The following is a 25785-nucleotide window of genomic DNA, read 5'->3' on the forward strand; positions in this document are numbered from 1 at the left end:
CTTCCTTTTCCTTAATTAAATCAATGGTTTATCGTAGGTAAACCACTGATTTATTTTAATGTGTCAAAGACTTTAGAAACCACGAATGGCGTCACACAAGTCCTGGCTTGTGAACTCTTGAAAACGCCTTGATCTTAACTCTCCGAAGCTTTGTACTTTTAAAAAAGTGTTTCTAATCACATATTTCCATGTGTACAAAAAAACATTTCTCTCCTCTGTCACATTCGCACCATTCATTCCGGATGTTTATGTGGGAGGTCAAGGGTCACCATTGTTGTAGCTGATAATTACAACGTAACTATGACGTCGACATTTGTCAAAGAACTGAAGCGTGTGATTGATGTGGATTGTGATAAATAATGACCGACTCCTGGCGATTGCCGGTATCACCAATGCTACACGGTCCGCGACGTCAAGGGAAGTGTCATAATAGCACAAGTTATTAGGTATCAAAATAATAATAATAGGAACTCTCACAGGATTTATTCTTTAATTAGCATCAAGGTATGATTTTGTTTCCAAGTTTTCTTAAGTATGATTGTTTTTCAGATACATCGAGATATATATATATATATATATATATATATATATATATATATATATATATATATATATATATATATATATATATATATATATATATATATATATATATATATATATCAATTTATTGGGGATTTGTAGAAAATAAACATATGAATATAAAGTGGCATCATAAGGAACGTTGAATCCACTCTCATATTGATATTATCGTACACTCTCTATTGTTTATTGCCTGTGATATGGCAGAACCAATGAAGTGTCTTTGCGTGCCAGACGAAAAAAGATACTTAGTTTATGACAGAAATATTAATTACAATCTAAATCGCAATAGAAGCAGTGGAATGGCATTATATCTATACATTTTATCTTTCAGTTAACAACGTCAAATGTACTTACCAATATGCATACTTTCTTCCCTGTTTCACATTTGTTCTGCTCAACAATCAGTGGCTGGTAAGATAAGTGGATTTTCATGAAGTCTTTACCTTAACAAATGAGGAATTTTCAGGATATAAATTTGTGATCTTTGTCTAATAACAAACATCTCTTTTCTGAAATTTTAAAGATGTAATGACACGGATCTTTCATAATCCATTTCGTGTGAGAATAGTACCAAGAGTTCCAGGGCCACCCCCTTCATTCTCAAGGAGAGCACAATCCCCTTCTCCCGTCTCTAGGAGGGTACCTCCTCCTGTATCGCCGTGTCCGGTATGTTGGATTTGTTCATTTGTTTTAGGATACAATAGTGTAGGAATTCAAGTACTGTAAAATTGTGTTGCTGCAGAGCAGAGCGACACTTAGGGATTACTTTACCTGACGTCTGTCTGTCCGTCTGTCACACCTTTTATCTTGAGAACTGCAAGAGGTAAGGATTTGATATTTTGCACATATATTGCCTGGCACTATGACTTTGTAAAATACCATGGTTACGACATTGTGACCCTTGAACTTATTCTTTGACCTACTTTTCAAAATAGTTCATAGTGCCGATATACAGCATATTTTTGACAGTTAAGAGGTAATTCCATGCTATTTAATCATGTGCACTGTTTGTCATAAAACATAATGAAAAATACTAGCGTTACAGTCCACTTGACCTTGACCTTTGACCATCTTCGCAAAAAATAATTAGGACGGTTTAATTTAACTCAGGTCTTTTGAAATACAGGCAGAGTTTTGATAATTAGCAATTATACATGTTTATGAACTCATTACATTGTATTTTGAAAATGTTTAATATACAATGACCACACAAACATATATTTAAATACTATGGAAATACATCGGTATTCCTCAATGTACCCTGAGAAAAGCAGTAAGGGCTGACTGAAATCTCTTTCGGAGTATTGTTTGAAACTCGTATTACTAAACCGATAAATAATTATTTCTAATAATTTCAATATCACTATTCATTTGAGGGTTGGGGAACCATATTCCTCTTTGGTTGTCAGATTCTATCGCAGTCTTATACAATGCGTGGATGTTCTTTTCTTTGCAGGCATAAATGAACTTCAGGGTTATTGAACTTCTATTGGTGAATATTGGCACGAGTTGGTTGTACAATTGTACGAGCTTGCGAGAGCCAATATTCACCAATATAAGTTCAAGTACTCCTTTATTATATAGCTAAAACATCTCCCATTGATTTATATTAATAAAATTACTCATTTTAATAAGATTTTTTTCAGTACGTAGTTAAATTTAACGTCTGTCCTGTAAGTGTTCAATATCGCATCATTCAAATGACCCTACCAAGCGTTCTGAATTGCTTATTGAGGTTTTATTGAGGCTAATACGTACTAAATCATTAATTAATAATTTCAATTTTGTGTCAAACAAATCTTACCTATCATAAATTTGCCTTTGCAAAGTTGACCAGACGACATTTTTGTTTACAACGGGGCGTTCAATATTGAACGCTATTCGGAATGTTTCGGGCATAATTACTCTTATAAATACGTAATACAAACTCAACGTTCAAATAAAACGCCAAGATATTGAAGCCTAAAATTCTCCAGACTTTTAGTATTTTTTTTTATTAGGCCAAAAAAAATAATAGTCTTGTTTCCTGCTACCCGACCTACCCTATGTTTTGCACCCGACCCTAAAGTTTTTTTTAAGTTTTGGAAGAAAAAAAATCAAGAATTTCCGGAATTTCTTTGTTCTGTCATGGTAATTGTTTTCTGTGTTAACACAAAATAAGCATTTCATGAAATTCTTGTTCTAAATATGGACTTTCATAAAATACCACTTGAGTTGTGCATAAAAAGACAAGAAATTTAATTTTGAAAGACAATATTTACCTCTGACGTGTTTAATTTTATCTTTTATTAGTTCATATCCAAAAAATGCTGTTGAAAAAAAAAAAAATAAAAATATAAAATAAAATAATTTTCCTACCTACCTACCCTATTTTTTCAGGCTGGTAGCAGGAAACAAGACTATTATTTTTTTGGGCCTTATTATAGACTATTTATTACCAACGATAAAGCCGTTTATTTTACAACTCAATTTTGGTCGACAAAGTTGTAAATGTAAATACCTGGTAATAAATTTTAAATACTTTTTGATAAGAACTTCACTGATAATGTATAATATATCAAACACTTATAATCATTGTTTAAAACTATTTAATTGTCTTTAATTTGACGGGAGTAGGCTCTATGATGAATAATTGAATATTAATCTCTTCTGTACTGTTCAGTAGTTTGTAAGACGTGTCAGACCATATATTAAAGAGCAAATTCTTGTAACGTCGAAGGTTACCGAGTTAAAAGACTTGTCATCAGTTAATAAACGTCAAAATGTAATTGTCTCTTCAGAAATGTGGCTTTAGTGATGCGTTAGGTAATATATACAAGCAAATGACAAGGATACCTGAGTAGAACAAGATTTGAGAAGAGTGTCCATAAATAAGAAGATTAAATTGATGTATATACGTATGATACTATTTTTTAGGGTGGTTGTGATGAGGGATATGTATGTTATGGTGGAGGATGTCAAAGAAGTAAGGATTTCCTAAAAATAAATTTAATAAACCATTCTGAAAAATCAATATTTGCAGAGATATAAGCAATGCAATATAAATACATACACATTAATTACCTCAGTTTACATGTATCTCTCCAAATTATACCTTTCTTTCAATTTTGTAGAGGGTTCCTCCCTGTGTAATGTGAGTACCTGTTATATATGAAATAGAGAGAAGATTTGAATTTGTACAATATGAGATAAAAAAAAAAAAAGATAGCTCCATCGCATTAAGTCTAGGTAAGTATTCCAACTTTAACATCACAAGAAGTGAGGGCCGTGCAGGCTTCTAAGTATAATGCTTTCATTTTTGTTATTGTTGTTGAAAAAAATTGTGCAGTAATATCTGGTTTCTTTTGATTTCTCCCACGGTACCAAAATTATCATTTTTGCATTATATCTCAAAATCATAAATACTTGCTTTCATAGCAACCATTGTGTTCAACTAGTATAATGACATGGTCTACGGGGTTTTAACATTATACGAAAACGGCCATCAATTCAGGATTCAATTGCTTGCTGTAATAACATATGTAGTACACGTTGGGAATCAAATTGTACGTCACACTCGGATTCCCTAGCGCTTGACGGCAATGGACAAAATTCACATTGTATAAAATTTCAATATTTCCGTAGACTTTAAAACACCGTGTATCTGATCTGATTAAATCTGGTTTGGAAATTGATGAAACTTCAATGTATAATAATTTTCTTTCGAAATTGTAAAAAATTATTTGATATCGATAAAATTGGGATGACTGTTCGCAGACAGTCTATAATCAGAAATTATAGAAAGAGCCTTTCAAGACATATTCCTCGGCATTGTTTTTCCTTGACTGAATATCATGGTTAATCACTTCTGATGATAAGTTTTAACAACTGAATCTACACGACTTTCCTAACTGCAGTAATAATCTTTTTAAAATGATTCAGTGTGTGGAGTCCAGTGAAGAAATATTTTTCAGTGAGTGTATATACATTACGGTACCTTTCTAGTTAAACCTCTTCATAATGAACATTGCACCCGAAGATAAAAGTTGCAATTATATTCAAATTATGTTACGTGCATGGGGTTGCAGTTCATGATACAAGAGTGAAGACTTAGTTAAACTTAGTTTTTACCATGGTATAATCTGAAAAACACAAAAGGTAGTTTCATGCGCGACAGACACATATACCTTCAAGATGTACCACCAATATTCGCCCCAATCAAAGTTTTGTTTTAGAAACAATTTTGTTAATGTTCCTAATTCTTGTGATCTGAGAGTTACACTCCTGCCAGCCATAGTCATGAAGTTGTCAAAAAAATGTTTAACTTAACACTGTTCCAAGGAAGAGGTTCATGTATTTACAAATTAACGAATTAAAATGCACTTTGCAATCGCCGATTTTTTTTTTTTCAAATATCTAGCTCTTTACTCCACTTGATAACTTATGATACTTAAAATACCAATGAACAATAGATTCAAGGGTCCCATTCCTTATAGGTTTTGAAAATTAACACCTAAGGTATGTCATTCGTGAGCTTTTGAAAAAGTTTGGTCTGAAACTGAATTTTTATTGATCTCTTCACAATTTTACAATTGTATAGCGAGATATAAATGTAAACTACAATGATGAAAAATGAAAACACATATATGGCATGCGTGAGTATGAGGATAGACAAATAGTACAATTATAGGTTTAGGTCTTTACTAGTTTGGGGAGCACGTTTTAGTAATTTTTTTAATAAATATACACAGTTTTCTTAAAAATGACTGTTTATCTGAATTCATTATTTCTCTAAATGTAATTGTATTTTTGAATCGTAATTGTTTTTGTGTTAAACATTTATTTCTTTCACGTGTCATTGCCGTACAATTGAATATGTAATGGAATTCATCTCCTATTTCATTTAATTGACATTTCTTACATGGTCCCCTGCGTGCCCCTATTTCCATTCCGGTGATGATGCTACACGCCTTCTTTTGAAACCCTGGGCCCCCGGAGTTCGAACTGTCCCGTGTTTGTCTTGCACAGATCCTGTGGTAGCTTCCATCTCTGCTTCGGTCGGATCGTATGGATGCCCATTAACATATAAAATATCTCTCACTAACTTCACTCGTTCGCCATTCTGTCGCAGTTCTTTCATTACAGGGTATAGAGTTTTCCTGGCTTGTTCTATTTCATCTGGGTATTGCCTATTTATTTGGAAAGGTTTGTTTTTCAGTTTATACGCTGACTTCATGATAAAATCCAATTCCCGTTGGTATATGAACTTTGCTACTATAGGTCGTGGCTTATTCCTATGTTTCCTTCCAAATCGGTGTACATTGGCGATTTCTATGTAATCTGTGATTCTGAGTTGTTGGAAGAAAAACTCTCTCAGCACCTCCTCGGTGTTTCGCCTTCGACCTCCATTATGCCTGTGAAAATTAGATTATACTTCATTGAACGGCATCTCAGGTCTGTGATTTGTTCCGAAAGAAGTTCGTTTTTCTCTGTGATTTCTCTTACTTCTTTTTCTTTTTCAAAACTGTATTTACTGAAATCGTTTTCAATTTCTTCTATGCGAGACTTCATGTCTAGTAATTGTTTACTGGAATTCGACACATCTTCTTTTACGCCATCAAATATATTGCTTAACCCTTGCAGACTTTCTTGGAAATCATTGGATGTTTTGTTCATTTCATGGAGTTCCCTTTCTATGTTCTGTACTTTTGCCGATAAACTCATGAATTTTTCGAACATTTCATCAACTCTCTGTAGTTTACTTTCTATGTTCGAAATTTTTTGTTCAAAATTTGTGTTTATTTGATTAAATCTTAGGTTCATAGTATTCCCCATGGATTTCATCAGGTTGTACAACTTTTCTATAGTGAATTCTCCACTTTCATTTTGCTCTTGTAGTGTATCGCCATATAGTACCGACCTACATTCACCAATAATGTTCGACGTGTCCGACGCCATGTTTGTTTATACTGTTCACTCATGCATCACAGATTCACCTTACTTTTACCTGTGCTATTTATAGGACGGAATGGTAATCGTGTCTTCGTGCCTTTTATTGTTCACCGAATTGTTCAATTTTAGATCAGAAATACTAAAATAATACACAATATTTCGGCATTTAACTGCTCTATACTGTTTGTAAACACCTTAAATACCTTCTTTACGTATGTCCTGGCTGTATTAATGCACTTTTTTTGGATGAAATCTTGAATTTTTTTCTCTCTGAAAAGAAGCGGTGTTTCTCTAAACTCACGCATGCGTCAGAGTCTCTTCATCAAAATTATTGATAACAATTAATTTTTATAACAATACTGAATTTAACAATGCAAATTACACAATATTCATGTTAAAAACTGTACATAAAATAAATAAGAAAGAAGGGGAGAGTATTTCTTATGGGAAAAGGATATTTTGAAGAAAAATTTCAAAATCTACACGTTTGTTTTATTTAATATGTTGGAACTTGGGTCATACATATTTTTACTCAGAGAATTTTTTATGTTAAAATATGCTAGGGATATTCAACGTAGGTTTCAAGAGATGTTTTATAAACAAATATTACACAATTATTTAACATGCTTTGTCAGAAATTGCAGATATATTGAACAAGTGGAGATAAAATAAACATTAAAATTATAAATTGAAATCAACAGCTAGGCCCAACTTTTGATTTCATGTTTTGAAAATGCAAGAGTAGATGCTTTAAATCGATCAGTACCCCGTTCATTAAAAGCTTGATATAAGAAAATATTTTATTGTCTGGTTAGATTTTTTTTTTTACCCCAAACATGATTTTTTTTAATAAGTGCTAAAATGTCACACAATAATTTACGCGCGCAATTTATCAGCATTCTCCCAAGAATATGATATATTATTCAATATATTTTGCAGAAAATAATATCATATTTTTTTACAATAAGAACAAGGTACGGTTTCAATACAAATCTTGCCCTGTGTTTTTCTTAAAAATAAAAGTGATGTAAAAAATTAAAACTCATGCTTTTTGAATTATTGAAATTCCATGCAGAAAGATCTTACAAATCTTTTTTCTCACATGACCTTCCAAATGCTAATTGTGACGTATATGTTAGAGTTTTTATCTAAATTTAAAGTGACAGTACGGCGCATCTCATCAAAAAACTGACTAGATAAAATTTTCCGACAAGATTTGGAATTTTTTTACTACTCATAAATGTATAAACTTTCAGAAAATTACAACTTTTACAATTAAATAATTTGGATTATTTCATTAAAATTGATAGTTATTTATGGGACGTAAATATATACATCGCAACGTGTTCGGGGTTCCACATTCCATGCTATGCGCGCATGCGTAGTTTTCATAAACAAAACAGCATGGTTAGAGAGGGAAGCCCGGTAAGCCTGCTACATTGACAAAGTCGACCAAAAATAAAAAGAAACTGAAAATAGAACTTGAAAAAGCAACTTTCCTGACTAAAATTTAGTTTGGGAATTAATATAATCGCTGGATAAGGAAGAAACGGGAACTCGGCGACACTCACGCAGGGCTCTCGAAGGTTCTATTCGACAGGTTATCATTTCTCATTTTTCCATCGCTTTCAAAGAAAAAAAAATAGTGTAAACTCAACATAAAAATACATCTTTGACTTCTAAACATCGTTGCCATTTGAAATGCTAATTTTTTTTAACTGTGCAGAAAAATATTTTGTTTGACATTTGATAACGTATGATTAGTTGGTTTTCCTTTCTCGGACCCCAATACACAAAACGTCAACATTTGTACTTTTAATTCTATTAAATTCGCCTGAATGCAGACTAAAATCTTTACGATTATTATTTTAGATTATTTTATCAGAAAGTTATGATAATTTGTTTTTGAAAATTGCTTTTACCTAATATTTATTATAATATCGTCCTATACCCTAAATTCGTCCATACCCTAAAATCGTCCTCAAACTTCACGCAACCCGCACGTTTCGAACTATGTATCGATGACGTCATTTTTGATTGTTATGACTGGTAAACACAATGATGCAAATATGTTAGCAATTATTTTTAGAATATGCAGTTTAAACTCGTAGTAAAATTAAAGAAAATAAAAATCCTTAAACTATCTGTTGTTTTTCTTAGGTCCATTTTTTATTGAAAGTGTACACGGCAGTTGCGTTCCCAAAAATCACTTCTAGATCAAATTTATCTTCATCTTATTATTTTATACCTGTCGATATATTGAATTACGTGCATGGGCTTTTAATTTAAGAATTTGAAAACAAAAATTTAATGCTCCCAAATCATAAGGATCTTGTACACTTTCCACCTAGATATACATCAGTCATTCTACGATAAATGGACCGATTCAGAGTATAAAACATGAAAAAAATAATTGTTTCAAATAGCAAAATGAACATCATAATTCTCTAAAGTACATATCAGTGAACTTGAAAAGAAAGAGTTGTTCACACATTTAGTATCGTGAACTTTTTACAACGATTTCAAGATACAATTGATTTTAAGGTAATGTTACGGAAGTTAATGCTTCATCAAGCCTTATTATTTTTTAAATAAAGCTGAATTTGACAAATTTTTCGTTTCTGATGTTCAGTAAAGAACGCTAAAGTATGATTCATGAAGTCTCGCATGAATCCGAAATCAAATTAAATTTTCGGGAAAAATATTGTTACGGAAGTTAATCGTCACGGAAGTTAATTCCCAGCAATAAAAGTTAAAATTCTCTTCAATAGTTAAAATCAAAGATTGTTTTAGGATATTAAACAAAAATATGAAGCATTTCGCTCCAAAAATAATAAAAAAATTTATACCTTTAATGCAAAAACTTTCCTGAATTACCGTTACGGAAGTTAAATTTTTAAGAGAGGCAACTGTTTTTGTCTAATTCATTTTGTTATGTCGAAAATGTAATCGTCTAAAATAGCCGACTCGCAACTAGAATCGATGATATTAGGTTCCGTGGTCACTTTCAGATAAGTTTCAGTTCTTTTTGAAATCTGCATTCTACGATTGAAATTTAAAACAAAATCGGTACGGAAGTTAATAGATTTTAAGCGACAGGCTTATGATTTCGCATAAAAGGAGATCCATGTATTTCTTTACGAAAAGTGGTTTGATTTCTTTTTATATAGGATAAAAGACATTTTTTTTTACATTCAGTGCAATCTATTCGGAATGATTTTACGGCTGAAAATTTCATCTTGAAATTTGTAAATAAATGAAGCGACATTAAGATTTGCACTGGAATACGTTTTTCAACATTACGTTATGTTCATATCAAAACTTTAACTGCATGTATATCGGTGAATATTTACAAAACCATGTGTGTATGTTAAGTCTTAGAGTTGAAATCGACCTTTAAATTTATAGTTAAGATATTACAACGGTAAATTTGTAAGCGACATAAAAAAAATCTTAATTGGTCATGTTTTTGTAGAATGACTGATTGACGTTACCCATGTTTAGTTGACGTATTAGGCGGCCCTGCGGGTATTACAAATTATTTCGGGAAAAAAAAAAAATCTAAGTCATCACTGCAAATGATAGAGTCTCCAAAAATCAAAGATTTTACCAGTAACTTTGACTAATAACTGTGAATGCTTCCAACAATAGAATTTCTGTTGGTCCTACAAATTAAAAACATTTTATATCATGCTGGTGTTTTTCTTTCATTTTGTTTTTTAGAAGTTGTATATAATCGAGATTTTTTTCCCTCCAGGAATATGCTATTAAACCGACAAATAAATAAAATCAATATTATCTAACGCGCTTCATGAAATATGCCGGCGTGAAGCGTCGTAGTTCATGTCCTCATGAATTTTCAAAAATTAAATTCATTTCTTATATTTACATTATTTTTTTTCTGATGATTTGCCACAAATAACGCCATTCAACTGCCATTTTTAAAGCAAAACAGTTTGCACTATAGTTTTAGACGTCAAGTAAGGTATTATGACGTAACAATGGAGATATTCATGCTCATCCATGGTAGTTCATGAGAAAATGAACTGTATTCTATTTTGTAAAGAATCATAGGGAAAATTTATTGGAAATGTAAATATATAAATATATATTATTATAACAGTAACTTGATCCGAAGAGTCGTATCACGTCTCGTTGACAGGCGCGGATCATCAGATCAAACGAGACGCGAAGCGTCGAGTTTGATCTGATGATCCGCGCCTGTCAACGAGACGTGATACGACTCTTCGGATCAAGTTACTGTTATAATGATAAATTTATTATATACCCCTTAACAACTAGCAAAATATAATAAAAGGAAACTTTTTGGATCAATTACATAACTTTTATCCATTAAACAAACCATTTTATCAAGGAACTTTTTGATGCGCGAGAATGTAAAAACGTCATTTATCTGTGTACTACGTCATCAGTTTCAGAGAGGGGTGATATGGATTCAGAAAATCACAGTGTGGTGATCCGGAACGTCGGATCACACCGTCACGTGATTGCATAAATTCAACAGTAAAACTGAGTGACAAACAGTTGGGTATATAATATTTAAACTCTACATTGTAGGCACGTGCCGTTTTAGAATTCACGTGGTACAAATAAACAGATCTAAGATTGCTGCAGTTCGTATGACCCTTGACTTTCCGGCAGATTCTAATTACGTTAATTTTGTTTGAGTAGAGAATATTTCTGTTTCTCAAACTGCTTACATCAACTTTATACCTTATTTCTTAAAGACATATTGGGTAAGTTTGAATGAAAAAGCACACATTTTGTAGCCGTACTGTCGCTTTAAGTGCAAAAAAGTCAAATTAATTGCACCATTACTGAGTAATATGCGCACCAACCCAAAATTTCCTTTGCGATTTTGAGCTATGCTATATGCCTTTATATCTAAAATATGCTTCTCAAAATCTTTGATATAACCAATTTCAGAAATGACATACCTTAAAAGAAACTGTAAATTCACAAAAAAGTCACCGAGTTCACAAAGTAATGTGCTTCTACCCAATTTTCTTCAAAGTTTAATATCACAGTAGATCATATTATATTTGGGGAAATACCAAAATCTCGAATATGTTTATAGGAAATGTGAATAAAGACATCAATTATGCATTCTCTAGTTAAAACTTATCAACAAACATTTATAGCATAATATGCATTTTAAAAAATTGCATGCTTTTTTGTAATAATTATGTGGTGTTTCAGTTTGTTTATCATCTTCATATCTCATATAATGCTTTATGTAAAAAGCATATATCATTGCAAGATATCAAAGATCACTTTCAATTCATTTTCATGCTAATAAGCATTTGTATATAATATAAAAGGTGATGATAACGAATAGTGATCAATCATAAATTCAATAAAAGAATACAAATCCGTGAACAGGGTGTCCAGAATGAGTAAGCATCCCTTGTCGAGCGGTCACACCCACCGTGAGCCCTATGTATTGATCAAGTAGACGGAGTATTCCACAGTAGGGAAATGTGATTTCTCAAGAAAAATCAATTCTTGTCCTTTTATGGGGATCACATATAAACTATTCAAAAGACTGTTCCAGAGGCTTCAGTGTACCTTGGACTGTATTAAGGAGAATAAAAATGAAAATTGTTGTACAAAAAGATTTCAATTTCAAGCTTGAGTCTTACACAAATTAATAACAATATCAAGAGTTATAGTTCCTAGCTGAGAGACGGATATTCTTTAAAATGATTTGTTTTGAGTTTTATGTTACCTTTTATTTTTAGCCAATTTGTAAAGAAAGTCAGACTTGTCACCATGGCCACTGTCATTTTGGTAAGTTTTAGATTGTCCCTTTTATTCATTTATTTTTTTAAATTTATATATTTATATAATTCTAAAAAAAAAATTTCTTAAGAAAATCTAAATATTGAATGTTCATATTTTATTTCTAATTACCTTAAATTTTAAATATTCCAATTTTAATTTCTGTTTTTTCTCTTTCCTTACAGAGCCCTGCCGGGTATGTTGCTCATACATTTATATCAGTTTATGAAATATGTGATGTCAAATGGGGTAGTTCTTTTCATGAAGTTTCTTTTTTTTTCAATTTAGCCTGCTTGTGGAAATGGTCAACGATGCATAAATGGAAAGTGCGAGGACAGTAAGTAATTTTCACGTAAAATATCGATGATTTTAGTGATGCTGTTTTAAATAAGCATTTGTTTTCCACTGCTAGGAATATATATATATATATATATATATATATATATATATAATATATATATATATATATATATATATATATATATATATATATATATATATATATATATAGAAAAAATGTTTCTCGTCAAGTTTTTTATTTTATTTTATTTTATTTTGTAAACTTGCGTCATTATGTGCGCATTTTACTTTTTATTTTATGAACAACTTTTTAAAATCTCTATTGATTTTATATTACAGAGCCCTGTGAGGTAAGCATTGATTCAGGTATTTAAAAAACAATAAGCTGTGTAACGGTAACGGTAAAAGAGGAACAGTAAAACCATTTTTTTTTTTAATTCAAAATCTTCTTACTGCACTGCGATTAAAATATGCAGATAATTGACAATGAACTCATTAAAATGTAAGTTCAAATTAAGTTATTCCCGCCTTGATTTTTATTTAGACTACATAACAGAATTTAAACATCTAGACCTATTTTATTCAAAGAATTAGTAGTACTTTTATGCCCCCCCCCCCCCTGAGAAAAAAGAGAGCAAATTTGCTTGCACCTGCCGGTAACCAGGTTGGTTCTAAAGAATATCGATCGATCGGGTGGTAGACCAAATGTTTTCGGCTCAATATCTTGAAAACCCTTTGCTTGCTATACATCAGATTTATTATACTGGTACACAAACTTAAAAAGATGATTTAATTTGCGGTCACAGGGTCAAAGGTCACAGATTAAACTGAAATTAAGAATATGCTGTCAAACAACTCTCTGGACATGAGGAGATATTTCCACTCAATAACCTCTTCTGAGAACCCTTTGCTTGATAAACATTAAACTTCGTACTTTAGTACCACCTCAAAAAGAAGATGAGCCCTACTGATTTTTGGGTCCATGTCAAAGGACAAACTACTTTGGACATATGAAAAATGTCCGCTCAATATCTTGATTGATATTTGCATAACACACATCAAACGTTGTGCTCTGGTATCCCTAAGGAGAAGTTGAGCTCTACTGGTTTACAACGTTGAAAGTCACAAAGCTGAAGGTCATGAACCAAATGGTTATTCAGCAATATTGAAAAAGATCAATTTTAAATGTGGAATGTCTGAGATGATGGTGAAAAATATTCTAAACACACTGATCAGACATTTCTACACGGAAGGCATTCTAAAAATGTCTTATTTTATTTGTGTTAGTATGTATCCTGCAAAATGCATCACTTGCACTTTCACGTGTCTCTGTGTGTTATTCTGCTTTTTAGCTCACCTGAGCTGAAAGCTCAAGTGAGCTTTTCTGATCACATTTTGTCCGGCGTCCGTCTGTCTGTCTGTAAACTTTTCACATTTTCGACTTCTTCTCAAGAACCACTGGGCCAATTTCAACCAAACTTGCCACAAAGTATCCTTGGGTAAAGGGGATTCAAGTTTGTTCAAATGAAGGGCCACGCCCTCTTTCAAGGGGAGATAATTAGGAATTAGTGAAAAAATAATGGCAACATTTAAAAATCTTCTTCTCAAGAACAATAGGGCCAGGAAAGATGAAAGTCATGTGGAAGCATCCTCAGGTAGTGTAGATTCAAGTTTGTTCAAATCATGACCCCCGGGGGTAGGGCGGGGCCACAATGGAGGATCAAAGTTTTACATAGAAATATATAGGGAAAATCTTTAAAAATCTTCTTCTCAAGAACAGCAAAGCCATGATGAGTCATATTTATATGGAAGCATCCTCAGCTAGTGTAGATTCAAGTCTTTACAAACCATGACCCCCGGGGGTAGGGCGGGGCCACAATGGAGGATCAAAGTTTTACATAGAAATATATAGGAAAAATCTTTAAAAATCTTCTTCTCAAGAACAGCAAAGTCATGATGAGTCATATTTATATGGAAGCATCTTCAGGTAGTGTAGATTCAAATTTGTTAAAATCATGACCCCAGGGGGTATGGTGGGGCTACAATGGAGGATCAAAGTTTTACATAGGAATATATAGGAAGAATCTTTAAAGATCTTCTTCTCAAGAATAGCAAAGCCATGATGAGTCATATTTATATGGAAGCATCCTCAGGTAGTGTAGATTCAAGTCTGTACAAACCATGACCCCCGGGAGTAGGGCGGGGCCACAATGGAGGATCAAAGATTTATATAGAAATATATATATAGGAAAAAATCTTTAAAAATCTTCTTCTCAAGAACAGCAAAGCCATGATGAGTCATATTTATATGGAAGCATCCTCAGGTAGTGTAGATTCAAATTTGTTCAAATCATGACCACCGGGGGTAGGGCAGGGCCGCAATGGACTATCAAAGTTGTACATAGAAATATATAGGAAAAATCTTCTTCTCAGGAACAGCAAAGCCCAGATTGTTCATATTTATATGGAAGCATCCTCAGGTAGTGTAGATTCAAATTTATTCAAATCATGACCCCCGGGGGTAGGGCGGGGCCACAATGGAGGATCAAAGTTTTACATAGAAATGTATAGGAAAAATTTTAAAAATCTTCTTCTCAGGAACAGCAAAACCCTGATTGATCATATTTATATGGAAGCATCCTCAGGTAGTGTAGATTCTATTTTGTTCAAATCATGACCCCCGTGGGTAGGATGGGGCCACAATGGAGGATCAAAGTCTTAAATAGAAATATATAGGAAAATATCTTCTTCTGAAGAACTGCAAACCATGATTAGTCATTTTGATATGGAAGCATCCTCAGGTAGTGTAGATTCAATTTTGTTCAAATGATGACCCCCAGGGGTTGGATGGGGCCCATTCGGGGATCGAAAGTTTTACATAAGAACATATAGAAAAAATATTTCTTCTCAAGAACAGGAAAGCTATGTTTAGTCATATTGATATGGAAGCATCCTCAGGTAGTGTAGATTCAAGTTCAAATGATGACCCCTGGGATAGGGAGGAGCCACAATGGAGGATCAAATTTTTACAAAGGAATATATTGGAAATTTTTTTAAAATCTTCGAATTCTCAAGCCATTTGTTATATTGACATGGAAGCATCAGGTAATTTAAAATTCAAGCCCCCCACCCCCAGGTAATCTTTTCAATACTGAACTGATTTGTGCTTTTGCCTAGCCAATGTGCTCAGGTGAGCGATGTGGCCCATGGGCCTCTTGTTTATATCCCCTGTTTGAAAAGCGGGAGTTTATTGATGGAGGTGTCCGTCCGTTTGTGGACCCATCTCTTGTCTGCAACTCCTCTTATACCACTGAATAAAATTTAACGATATTTTTACAGAATCGTGCCTTTGTGCAGCTCCTGTTTTACTTTTTGATCGGACATATATTTCTGTTAAACATAGAAACTGCCATTCTTCCTATAATGTCGGGAGTACCCATCTCTTATCCACAACTCCTCATATAACACTAAAATAATGCATGACATTTTCGCAGAATCTTTATTAATACTTATAGTGCAATTGTGCACCTCCTATTTTGCTTTTTGAATGGACACATATTTTAGGTTTTCCATAGGAAAGCATAGACACTTCCATTTTTTTTAAATAAAATCGGCGGTACCATTCTCTGCTCTCTGCAACTTCTCCTATACCACTGAATAAAAATTAATGATACATTCACAGAATCTTTCTTACACAGTGCAGTTGTGCACATCCTATTTCAATGTTTACTGGACACAATTTTCCGGTTCCCATAGCAAAACATGGACACTGTCGGTCTTTCTATAATTTCTGGGGTTCTCATTTCTTACCCGCAACTCCTCCTACATCACTGAATAAAGTTTAACGGTACTTCCACAGAATTTGTGCACCTCCTACGTTTTGTTTTGATCGGACAGATATTTGGGCTTTCCCATTGCAAAAAATGGACTTTGCAATTATACTCATTTAGGAGCGGGGGTATCATTTTGTGAGCTCACTGCTCACAGTACCTCTAGTTTTAAATTCTCTTCTGCTAGCTCACTAAATTCTTCTTTACCGTAAATTTGTAAAACATAAACTTAAGTATGCAAAGGTAACAAAAAAGAGTTTTCAAAAATTTCAAGGTCTCAACACATGAAAAATAATTCGTTTTTGGATTTGAGAAAATTGTATTATATAAAGGTCTACATACAGTGTTTTTCTTGTTTATTCCTAAGAAAAATGTTCAGGGACAATGCAGTAATAGTAATTCTGTATATCCTTCCGTTTGTTCATAACACTTGGGAGTACCCATCTCTTATCCGCAATTCTTCCTATACCACTGAACAAAATTTGACGATACTTTCACAGAATCTTTACTATATTGTGCCATTATGCACCTCCTATTTTTTTTATTTAGATATGACAGATATTTGGAGTTTCCAAGAGCAAAACATGAACAATGTCATTCTTTCCCTCACAATGGGATACCGATCTCTTATTCGCAGCTCCTATTATACCACTGAATAAAATTTAATGAAACTTTCATCAACTTAATCATATAGTGCCATTTTTCTGTTTGATTGGACATATATTTGGGGTTTCCCAAAACTAAACAAGGAAACTGCCATTCTTTCTATACTATGTAGAGTACAGATCTCTTATCCGCAACTCCTCCTTAACCACTGAATAAATTTAATGAGACTTTTAATGAATCTGCATTACATAGTGCGATTGTGCACCCCCTTTTTATGTTCTGATCTGACAGATATTTGAGTTTCCAATGCAAAAAGGGGACTTTGTCATCATTCTCATATGGGAGCGGGGGTATCATTTTGTGAGCTCACAGTACATCTAGTTTTGTTCTATTATGTTAAGATTCATGCAATCTACAAGTATTTTAAGTGGTGTCGTTTACTATATATTTCTTTTTATTTCATCTTACACCAAGGGCAAATCACTTTTGTATAATTTTGGCTCAATATTACACTTTAAAGGTCAAAAGCACTTGGCAATAAAATAGATAAAAATAGTTCATTTGAAACTTGAATGGCTACTTATTTTTCTGTTTAGCCTAGATGCAGGAATGGGGAAATCTGTAACAAAGGGATATGCGAAAAAGGTTTGTATTTCAATTATCATTCTGGTGTCTTTTATAAATCCAACTAACACAATTTCTTTATACGGGTAACTAATTCCTCTACGTTTTGTAATTCTTTTAATATAAGTGTTTTTATAAAATATCTTGATTTCTTTAAAGGTATTTGCATCCATCTACATCTATACAAACTATAAATATAGTTAAAATCTGTTCCACATGAGTGTTTCCACTATTTTCTTAATATTTTTATAGAATGTTTCGCATGAGCGCTATAAATATTGTTATAGTCTATCTCACATGAGCGCTTCCACTACAATTTAAATGACGTCAAACAAATATTTACTTGTTTAAAAGAAAATATTGTTAAACATTGATTTTTATCATTTCCAATCCATTTTTTTATGGTGGCATATTTCTGCCCCCTACATACAAGATAAATTATGTTAACATGCGAGAGAAGCATGTCAACATGCAAGATAATTATGTCAACATGCACAATAATTATGTTAACATGCAAGTTGCCAATCTTTTTTGAGAATCTAATTTTAATGTTGGTAAACTTACTTACTAACGCCTGTATACGACATCATACAAGCAAGCTGCTACAGAATCGTGTTGACATGCGACTTATATATGTTAACATGCAAGATAATTATTTTAACATGCAAGATATTTATGTCAACATTCGACTTATTTAAGTTAACAGCCTCTTTCTTTACTCCTCACTAAAATATTAACAGCAGTGAAGGAGAAACTTCAGGAGTACTGTACAACAATGTATTCGCGAAATAGTGTAAATCAGATGTAGATGCTAAAAAACTGAAAGGAACTTTTAGAAAATTTGAAATCACAAATTTTTACCAATATCATTTACATTTTAAAACGTAAGAATATAAAAGTCCACGCTTTTTTACATCATAGACAGCTGCTTTTTTTTCCAATAAAATGCAACTCGTAATTTTTTTTATCAGAAAATGATGTAATTTAATGGTGTTTGAAATTAGGCAACATTCACTTTTTTCAATATGGAGCAGTATTTCTAGCACAGTTTACTTATAAAATCACGGTTTCCGATATTAAACCGTTGTTTAAAAAACATTTCACAACTTAGTCATCGTGTAAAGGGGAACATGTGGAGTTTCGGTTATGTATAATAGGGGTTTCAACTCCGAAGCGGAGGTTTTTCACACGAGAAAAGTATTTTTGTAAAGATTCTTTGCTAATGAATTCTTAGAAGCCAAAAACCATGCGCACTGGTTGTAGGAATGTATTAACTTTCAATTTAGTGCAATAGTCTGTTTGAAAGCGTTACGGATTTTGCTAACACCTCTGGACAGTTTAACAGACTGGGAAAACGTACTTGTGGTCTTTAATAGCAAAAAAAAAAAATCCGGAGGTTTAAAGCTCATTTTAAGGATGATAAATAAAGGTTAATAAAAAATACATCATTTGAAGACATCTTTTACTTATAACAACCTTTATTTCTGTTAAAAATATAAACTTTTGTGGCCAAATTCGGATTGCACCAAAGGGGGTTTCAACTGAAGAGCTTTTTCTATGTTTAAATCCCTGTTTTTTTCTTTTAAGAATATGGATTCCTGGTCCACGACGAAGAAGTTACTGACCATGTGAAAGGCGAGAAGTTTGTCACCTGCGTGCAAAGACACATGCAGATATGAATGCTTATTCAAGAGGCAAATTAATTACGTCTCTTGTACAGAGAAATAGGTTACCGTATAGAACATGTAGGAATGGGTGTTCAATGTTGTATTTGTTAAAGACGCATGAAAAGCGACAGCATGAACTGCATACATTTATGCTTAGTTCCATTTGCAGGACTTCATTTTCCTCCCTTGCGTCCATAAACGATGACATGCGAAAGTGCTACCTGGAGAAAAAGTTTCATATCAAATTTGTGAACATATAAGATCTACAGAATGATAGACAAACCAATATTTGTCAGCAAAATTTGCATGTAATTTTAAAAAGGCAAAATCACAATATTACAAGGCCAACAAAAAGCTGCGACATGACATATATGAGTCCCAAGAGAGTCGACATACCAGAAGAATAAAAAAATGGGATCAAAAATACTCTTTACCATTTACAATAATTTGAATATACTGGTAATAGAGGATTTGTAGCCGTCAAATTACATTTTTCTGGTGGTTTTAAAAGAAAATTTAAAATTACACCCTTTGCGTCAAGAACAAACGCCAAGTTTTGGGGGAAATATATTGACAACGAACAGTATTTAAGCTCAAAAGTCCATTCAAGCAATACAAATAAGGAGCAGAGCAAACACGGACCTCTAAAACATCAGAGGTAGGATCAGGTGCCATGGAGGAGTGAGCATCCCCTGCTGCCGACCGTCACACCCGCCTTGTACTTCTTGTCACGATCGGGAAATAAAGGAAAAATCCGTCAACAATTCAGTGTGTAAATAATGCATAATTACCGTATGTTGTCTTAAACAGAGTTTGAACACAATGAACATGTTACATGTTTTTGGCCGTTTATCACTCTTGCATTTGTTCAAGTTCTCCTCCAAAGGAAGTCCTGCAAATGGAACAAAGCATATTTCTTTGCGGTTCACGGTGTTTCGCCTCTTGTGCGACTTTAACAAATGCAACATTGAAAACTCCTGCCTATATGTACTATAGGGAAACTTATTTCCTTGTGCAAGAGACGCAGTGTGCTTTTTGAGTGATCATTCATTTCTGCATGTGTCTTTGCACACAGATGACAAACTTCTCGCCTTCCACATGGTCAGTAACTTCTTCCTTGTGGACTGGGAATCCATATTCTTAAAAAAAAAACCCAGGGATTTAAACATAGAAAAAGCCCTTCAGTTGAAACCCCGTTTGGTGCCAAACTTTTAAACCCCGTTAGGCGCATCTGAATTTGGCCATAAAAGTTTCTATTTTTAACAGAAATAAAAGTTGTTACAAGTAAAAGATGTCTTCAAATGATGTATTTTTATTAACCTTTATTCATCATCTTTAAAATGGGCTTTAAACCTCCGTTTATTTGTTTCCTTTTTTTTTTTTTTTTTTTTGCTGTTAAAGAATGTCGGCGAACCAGAATTTTTCCCAGTCTGCTGAACTTTCCAGAGGTGTTAGCAAAATCCGTAACGCGTTCAAACAGACTATTGCACTAAATTGAACGCCAATACATTCTTACAACCCGTGCGCATGTTGTTTGGCCTCCAAGAATTCAGTAGCAAAGAATCTTTACAAAAATACTTTTCTCACGTGAAAAACCTCCGCTTCGGAGTTGAAACCCCCTATGATACATAATCGTAACCCCCCATTTGCCCCATTACACGGTGTTAATTCAAATAATAATAATTTAGATTCATGGTTCTCAGTAATCTTTTCTTTTTTTCCCTCTTTATATATGCATTTTACTTTATCTAGTTATATTTTATATTACGTATATATGTTAGAATTTCAGCATATCAATTAAATTGATTTGACGTCATTTCTTTCCTTTCAGTCGGAGGTACTCAGTGTAGCGTATGTATTATAATACTTTGTTTTTGTTCTGTTATTTTAATTTAAAAGTGTCAGGTAGCACTTACCGAATATTGCGAAATTCCTTCTTTGAAATAAAAGAAATCTATATCTGTTTTTTTTATCTGTTACTATATTAATATTCCAATCGGTCCGTTACTTATTAGTTTTTTTCCGTTGACAGCCCTTGTGTCCCCCTGGCTACGTGTGTCATTGTGATAGCCGTGGTGACTGTCACTGCGATAGTTTGAATGGTACGTCTATACCCTGATCCATACTCACTGTTTTCTTCAAGAAAAACCTTTTTACATGGAACTAATTCAACTAAAACACAACGTGTGTACAAGTTAAATACAGCTAAAAGACGATCATATCGTGAAAAAGCCAGCACAACTCTTCGAATACTTTTTTTTATTTCTGTTTCCATATGACTGAGTTTACAGTTCATTTTATCAATTTTCCTTTTGTAGCTAGGCCACATCAAACCTGTGATGTAAGTACACTGAACAACAGTTTTGAACAGATTCCATAATATTTCATGCATTCAAGTTATAATATTCTTGAACAGTTTTTAATTCTTTCTTTTTACATTCAAACTTTTTGGGGGTCTGAAAAACTATTCAACACAGCTACATGTAGTTTCATGGACCTTTGCACTGACTTGATCTTTCCCTATAATTTCATCTTACAGAGACCATGTCCTCCAAACTCCCGATGTATAGATGGTCATTGTACAGGAGAAGCCTTAACTGTCGGTAAGATAACATATAAGATACAACAATACTGAGGATATTCAGTATTAGGGTCAGGATAGTAAATTATTTCTATGTTACTAAAGGAAATATTTGTCCAATTTTATCAAATAAATAGAATCTAATCATCCTTGCGTTAGTTAGACCTCTATAGATTTTATCCGTTCACTGAGTAAATCATAGCGTAAAATCCTCTTGAAAGTTATTTATATTTGTTGATTCCGTTTTAGAATTTTAGGTGTTAATCCTCTTTTGATCTTTTTACTCGTTCAGTATTATATATTTATTGACTGGGTTCGAGGGCAACATGCGTTTTGTCGGACCCAAGAACCAAACTGTTCGCCTGAGGCTGTTAGGCCGAAGGCAAACAGTTTGGTTCGAGGGGTCGATAAATAGAGAATAATACATGGCAAAATCTGTATCACACCCTATATCAACCCGAGACTCCAATATCAGCCCGAGGGCCGAAGGCCAGAGGGCTGATATTGGTCGAGGGTTGATATTGGGTGTGATACAGATTTTGTCATGTATTGTTGTTTTTATTATATATTTGAAAATAGTGTCAAAAAATCATATATATAAACCTGTAAATTAATTAATTCTTAATAATTGAATATGTTCTTTTTTTTCGTTGAATTTCCTTTCTCATTATTTTTTTCCAAAGGCAATGCATACAGTGATAAGAAATGAAATAATTATAAATTAAACAAATAATTATTTTGAATAGCATAAAATATCTGATGAAAATTTACAATTTAAATAAACTTTATAAACAATTAATAGAAAAAGATCCGAGGTACTCTGAATGAAAAATACAGAGATGTTCCGGAAAGGTGTAATAAAGGGTGTGATAAAGGGTAAAATAAAGGGTGCTGATACAGGGTGTGTAATACAGGGCGCGTGCCTGTGTTCATATCAGGGATGCAAAAATCCTGTATTATGGAACAAATATATAATAAAACGCATGTTGCCCGAGAACACAGTCAATAAATGTTTTGTTATACCTTTTATTTATTTATTTTATTATTATTTTTTGACATACATGTATGTCGAACACCAATGAATGCAAATGAGATTTAGCTGACCCTGCCCATTATGTGACGTGTACAAGCGGTCCAATATCTCACTCCGCGGTCAAACATCGATTTTTTTATGCCCACTCAGTAAAACATTGGAAATGTTAGACTTTTATTAGTATTGATTTATATAGGAACAAATTTTTAAAGGTATAACAAATTTTTTTTTTCAAGATTTTATTTAATTGTAACTTAAGTTACATGCACGACCTATTTCACGCTGATTCCTCGTTGTTTCTTTTTCGTTATTTATTTTTCGTAACATCTTTTAAATATGATGTCATTCTTACACATTAAACTCCATGACCATTCATCAAGCCACACCAAGGAAATAAAAATGTCTATGTCTATTTCTTTTTTAAATTTGAAGGCCCATTGTCGAGGAAACAGAAAAGCAACCAAATATTCATTGCTTAAAGTTTGAAGGGTAAAGATTTAATTGCGCCTGATGTTTCCAAAAAGTAAAAGTTTAAGAGTCAAATAAATTTAAGTCTTACAGAGAATGGCTTGCTAAGAATATTTAAATGGCGACAATATGTTCAAAAGTTCAAGGCACACATTGTCGCCGGCGATATTGTGTGCAAAATTGCGCTGCACACGTCGTCAATTTTGCAGAGGGGAAATAAGGCGTATGTCGCCGTCGATAATATATTCCTCACAACCCTATCCCCTCCTCCTTTATGATGATATTTAAATCGAAAATAAATCGTATAAAACAAGATGGTATATTTTCTTCTACACAGGTGCCGTAACTCCGAACGAAGTTCGCCCAGTCAATCCTGTGCAGACGATACCAAATGTACTTTTTCCGCAGACTGGTTCAATATCTCCTCTTGTTCCAAATTCAGAGACTGCGTCTATAATACCTGTAGTTCCAAATAACAGACCAATATCCCCCATAATTCGAAACACACAGAATGGACCTTTTTCATCCATTATTCCAAACAGTCAGACAAATACGAGGACATCTATTGATCCTAACTCCAGATGGAACGTCAGAGATTCGTCAGGTTCGAGGGTGCCATGGGCAAGACCCCCACCAATCATAATAAGACCTGGTTCCTCTTCTGATATCTCACCATTTCCAGGTTCTTCCGGGCCTATTGATCTTAATCCTATTTCCGACACAGATTTGTTTCCAATGACTGATAATGTACCAGCAGCTGTGCCACAATCTCAATCACGTGGCGTTTTTGGAACTTCCGCTTTGAGTGGTACATCAGAATCTGGCACAGGGATGTCTCTTCCACCACTAAGTGATTTGCTGCCCGGTGGTGGAGTTCCTCCTATACAGAATAGACCTGCGCAACCGGCGGTTCCCCAACAGCCCATTCCACCAGGACCTGTAGCAGACGTGATCCGCATTCCTGATATTGCGGAGGTTTGCCAGGGTAATAACTGTGTCGGGGCGCCACTTTCACCTGGTAAGTACCATGTATATATAGCTGAAAAATATGATTTCGTGCAGTATGATGTCTAAGTTAAAAATTGAAGTATTAATGATTGTTTTGTTAAGGGTCAAACGTTGGACTTAATCCGAGACCAGTCGTTCCACAAAATACAGCGGGAAGAGGCGATAACTGTGGACAGGTACTTCTCTCTCTCTCTCTCTCTCTCACACACACACACACATTTAGAATGATTTACATCTATTTTTGATTTTCTGTTTTAGCTGACATGCTTTGAGAATGAGTTTTGCTTCGACGCAGTAACTTCTACATGTATGGGTGGTATGTATGCAGTATTTCTATGTTAACTTCCCTTAGCAAGCCTCTCTGATCAGTTTGGATGCACGTGTGTCTGTTTGTCTCTATGACTTACTTTTGTAACAGTTTATTTTAAAAACAAATTAAGCAAAAAACATTATCGGACATGGGGAATTCAATACTTGAAGATAGACGGGTTAAAACCATTTATTATGAGACATGAATAGAAAGTTTTGTACAGTGCAAGGTAAAGCATCACTTGAAGTACTTTACCAGGGGTTACACAGGCGCTTTTCCTTAAAAATTCCTATGCAAAACTTTGATCTCCTATTCTGAATACACTCCTACTCACAGGGGCGAGGATTTGAACATATTTGAATCTTGCACTACATGGGAATGCTTGCATTTTCCAAAAGATGACTAAGCATAGCTCTGCTATCTTAAAAAGATTATATTTTCCTAAACATTGCAAAGTAAAACTTTGATCCCCTATTGTAGCTTCAAGTTTGTTCAAATCATGTCCACTATGGCTAGTATGGAGCTACAAAAGGGTATTACAATTTACATAAAAATAAATGAATTTAAAAATGAAAACAATATATCAATAGTATCATTAAAAACTTTCTTAGGAAGCTGTTTTTTTTAAGTTTTGGGCCCAAGGATTAAACTAGCTGGGGTTAAAATTAGTTTAAATATTTCTTCTCCAGAACAACGAGCTATGTTAGTCATGCTGGTATTGAAGCATCCTTATGTTGTGTGCATTAGTTAACCCCTTGCTTTGTTGGACCATATTTACAGTATAAAGCTTAGTCTTACTCTATTAAAGATATACACATAATATTATCTGTATTTAATTCTTTTGCTATATTTTGTTTTTTAGTAAATACAGGGGATGCAAGGATACCTTGAAATCTTACAAAGAAAGATCATCTACAAAGTAATGTCTAGAAGTGTTTAATTTATATGACAAAAAGTTGTTATGGTTTTATATAACTAAATATTGAAAGAAATTGTTATTCCTGTTATTTTTTTAAATAAACAAAATTAAAAAGAAAAAA

At 33.4% G+C, this 25785-nt stretch overlaps 1 protein-coding gene across 1 annotated transcript; it reads left to right on the plus strand.

The window, feature by feature from the left end:
- The first annotated feature begins 261 nt into the window (after window positions 1-261).
- Window positions 262-25785, plus strand: LOC133173875 (uncharacterized). Its single transcript, XM_061308945.1, has 18 exons — window positions 262-504; window positions 917-996; window positions 1109-1251; window positions 3502-3550; window positions 3699-3718; window positions 12279-12327; window positions 12504-12514; window positions 12607-12655; window positions 12958-12968; window positions 17651-17699; window positions 21177-21196; window positions 21378-21447; window positions 21664-21686; window positions 21885-21948; window positions 23765-24445; window positions 24538-24611; window positions 24694-24751; window positions 25608-25785. The coding sequence occupies exons 2-18, from the start codon at window positions 930-932 to the stop codon at window positions 25634-25636; spliced, it is 1467 nt and encodes a 488-aa protein (XP_061164929.1). The 5' UTR covers window positions 262-504; window positions 917-929; the 3' UTR covers window positions 25637-25785.

This window comes from Saccostrea echinata, unplaced genomic scaffold (assembly GCF_033153115.1).
Source record: "Saccostrea echinata isolate AGI-Se365-2 ecotype Australia unplaced genomic scaffold, CSIRO_AGI_Sech_v1 ptg000056l, whole genome shotgun sequence".
Taxonomy (NCBI): Eukaryota; Metazoa; Mollusca; class Bivalvia; order Ostreida; family Ostreidae; genus Saccostrea; species Saccostrea echinata.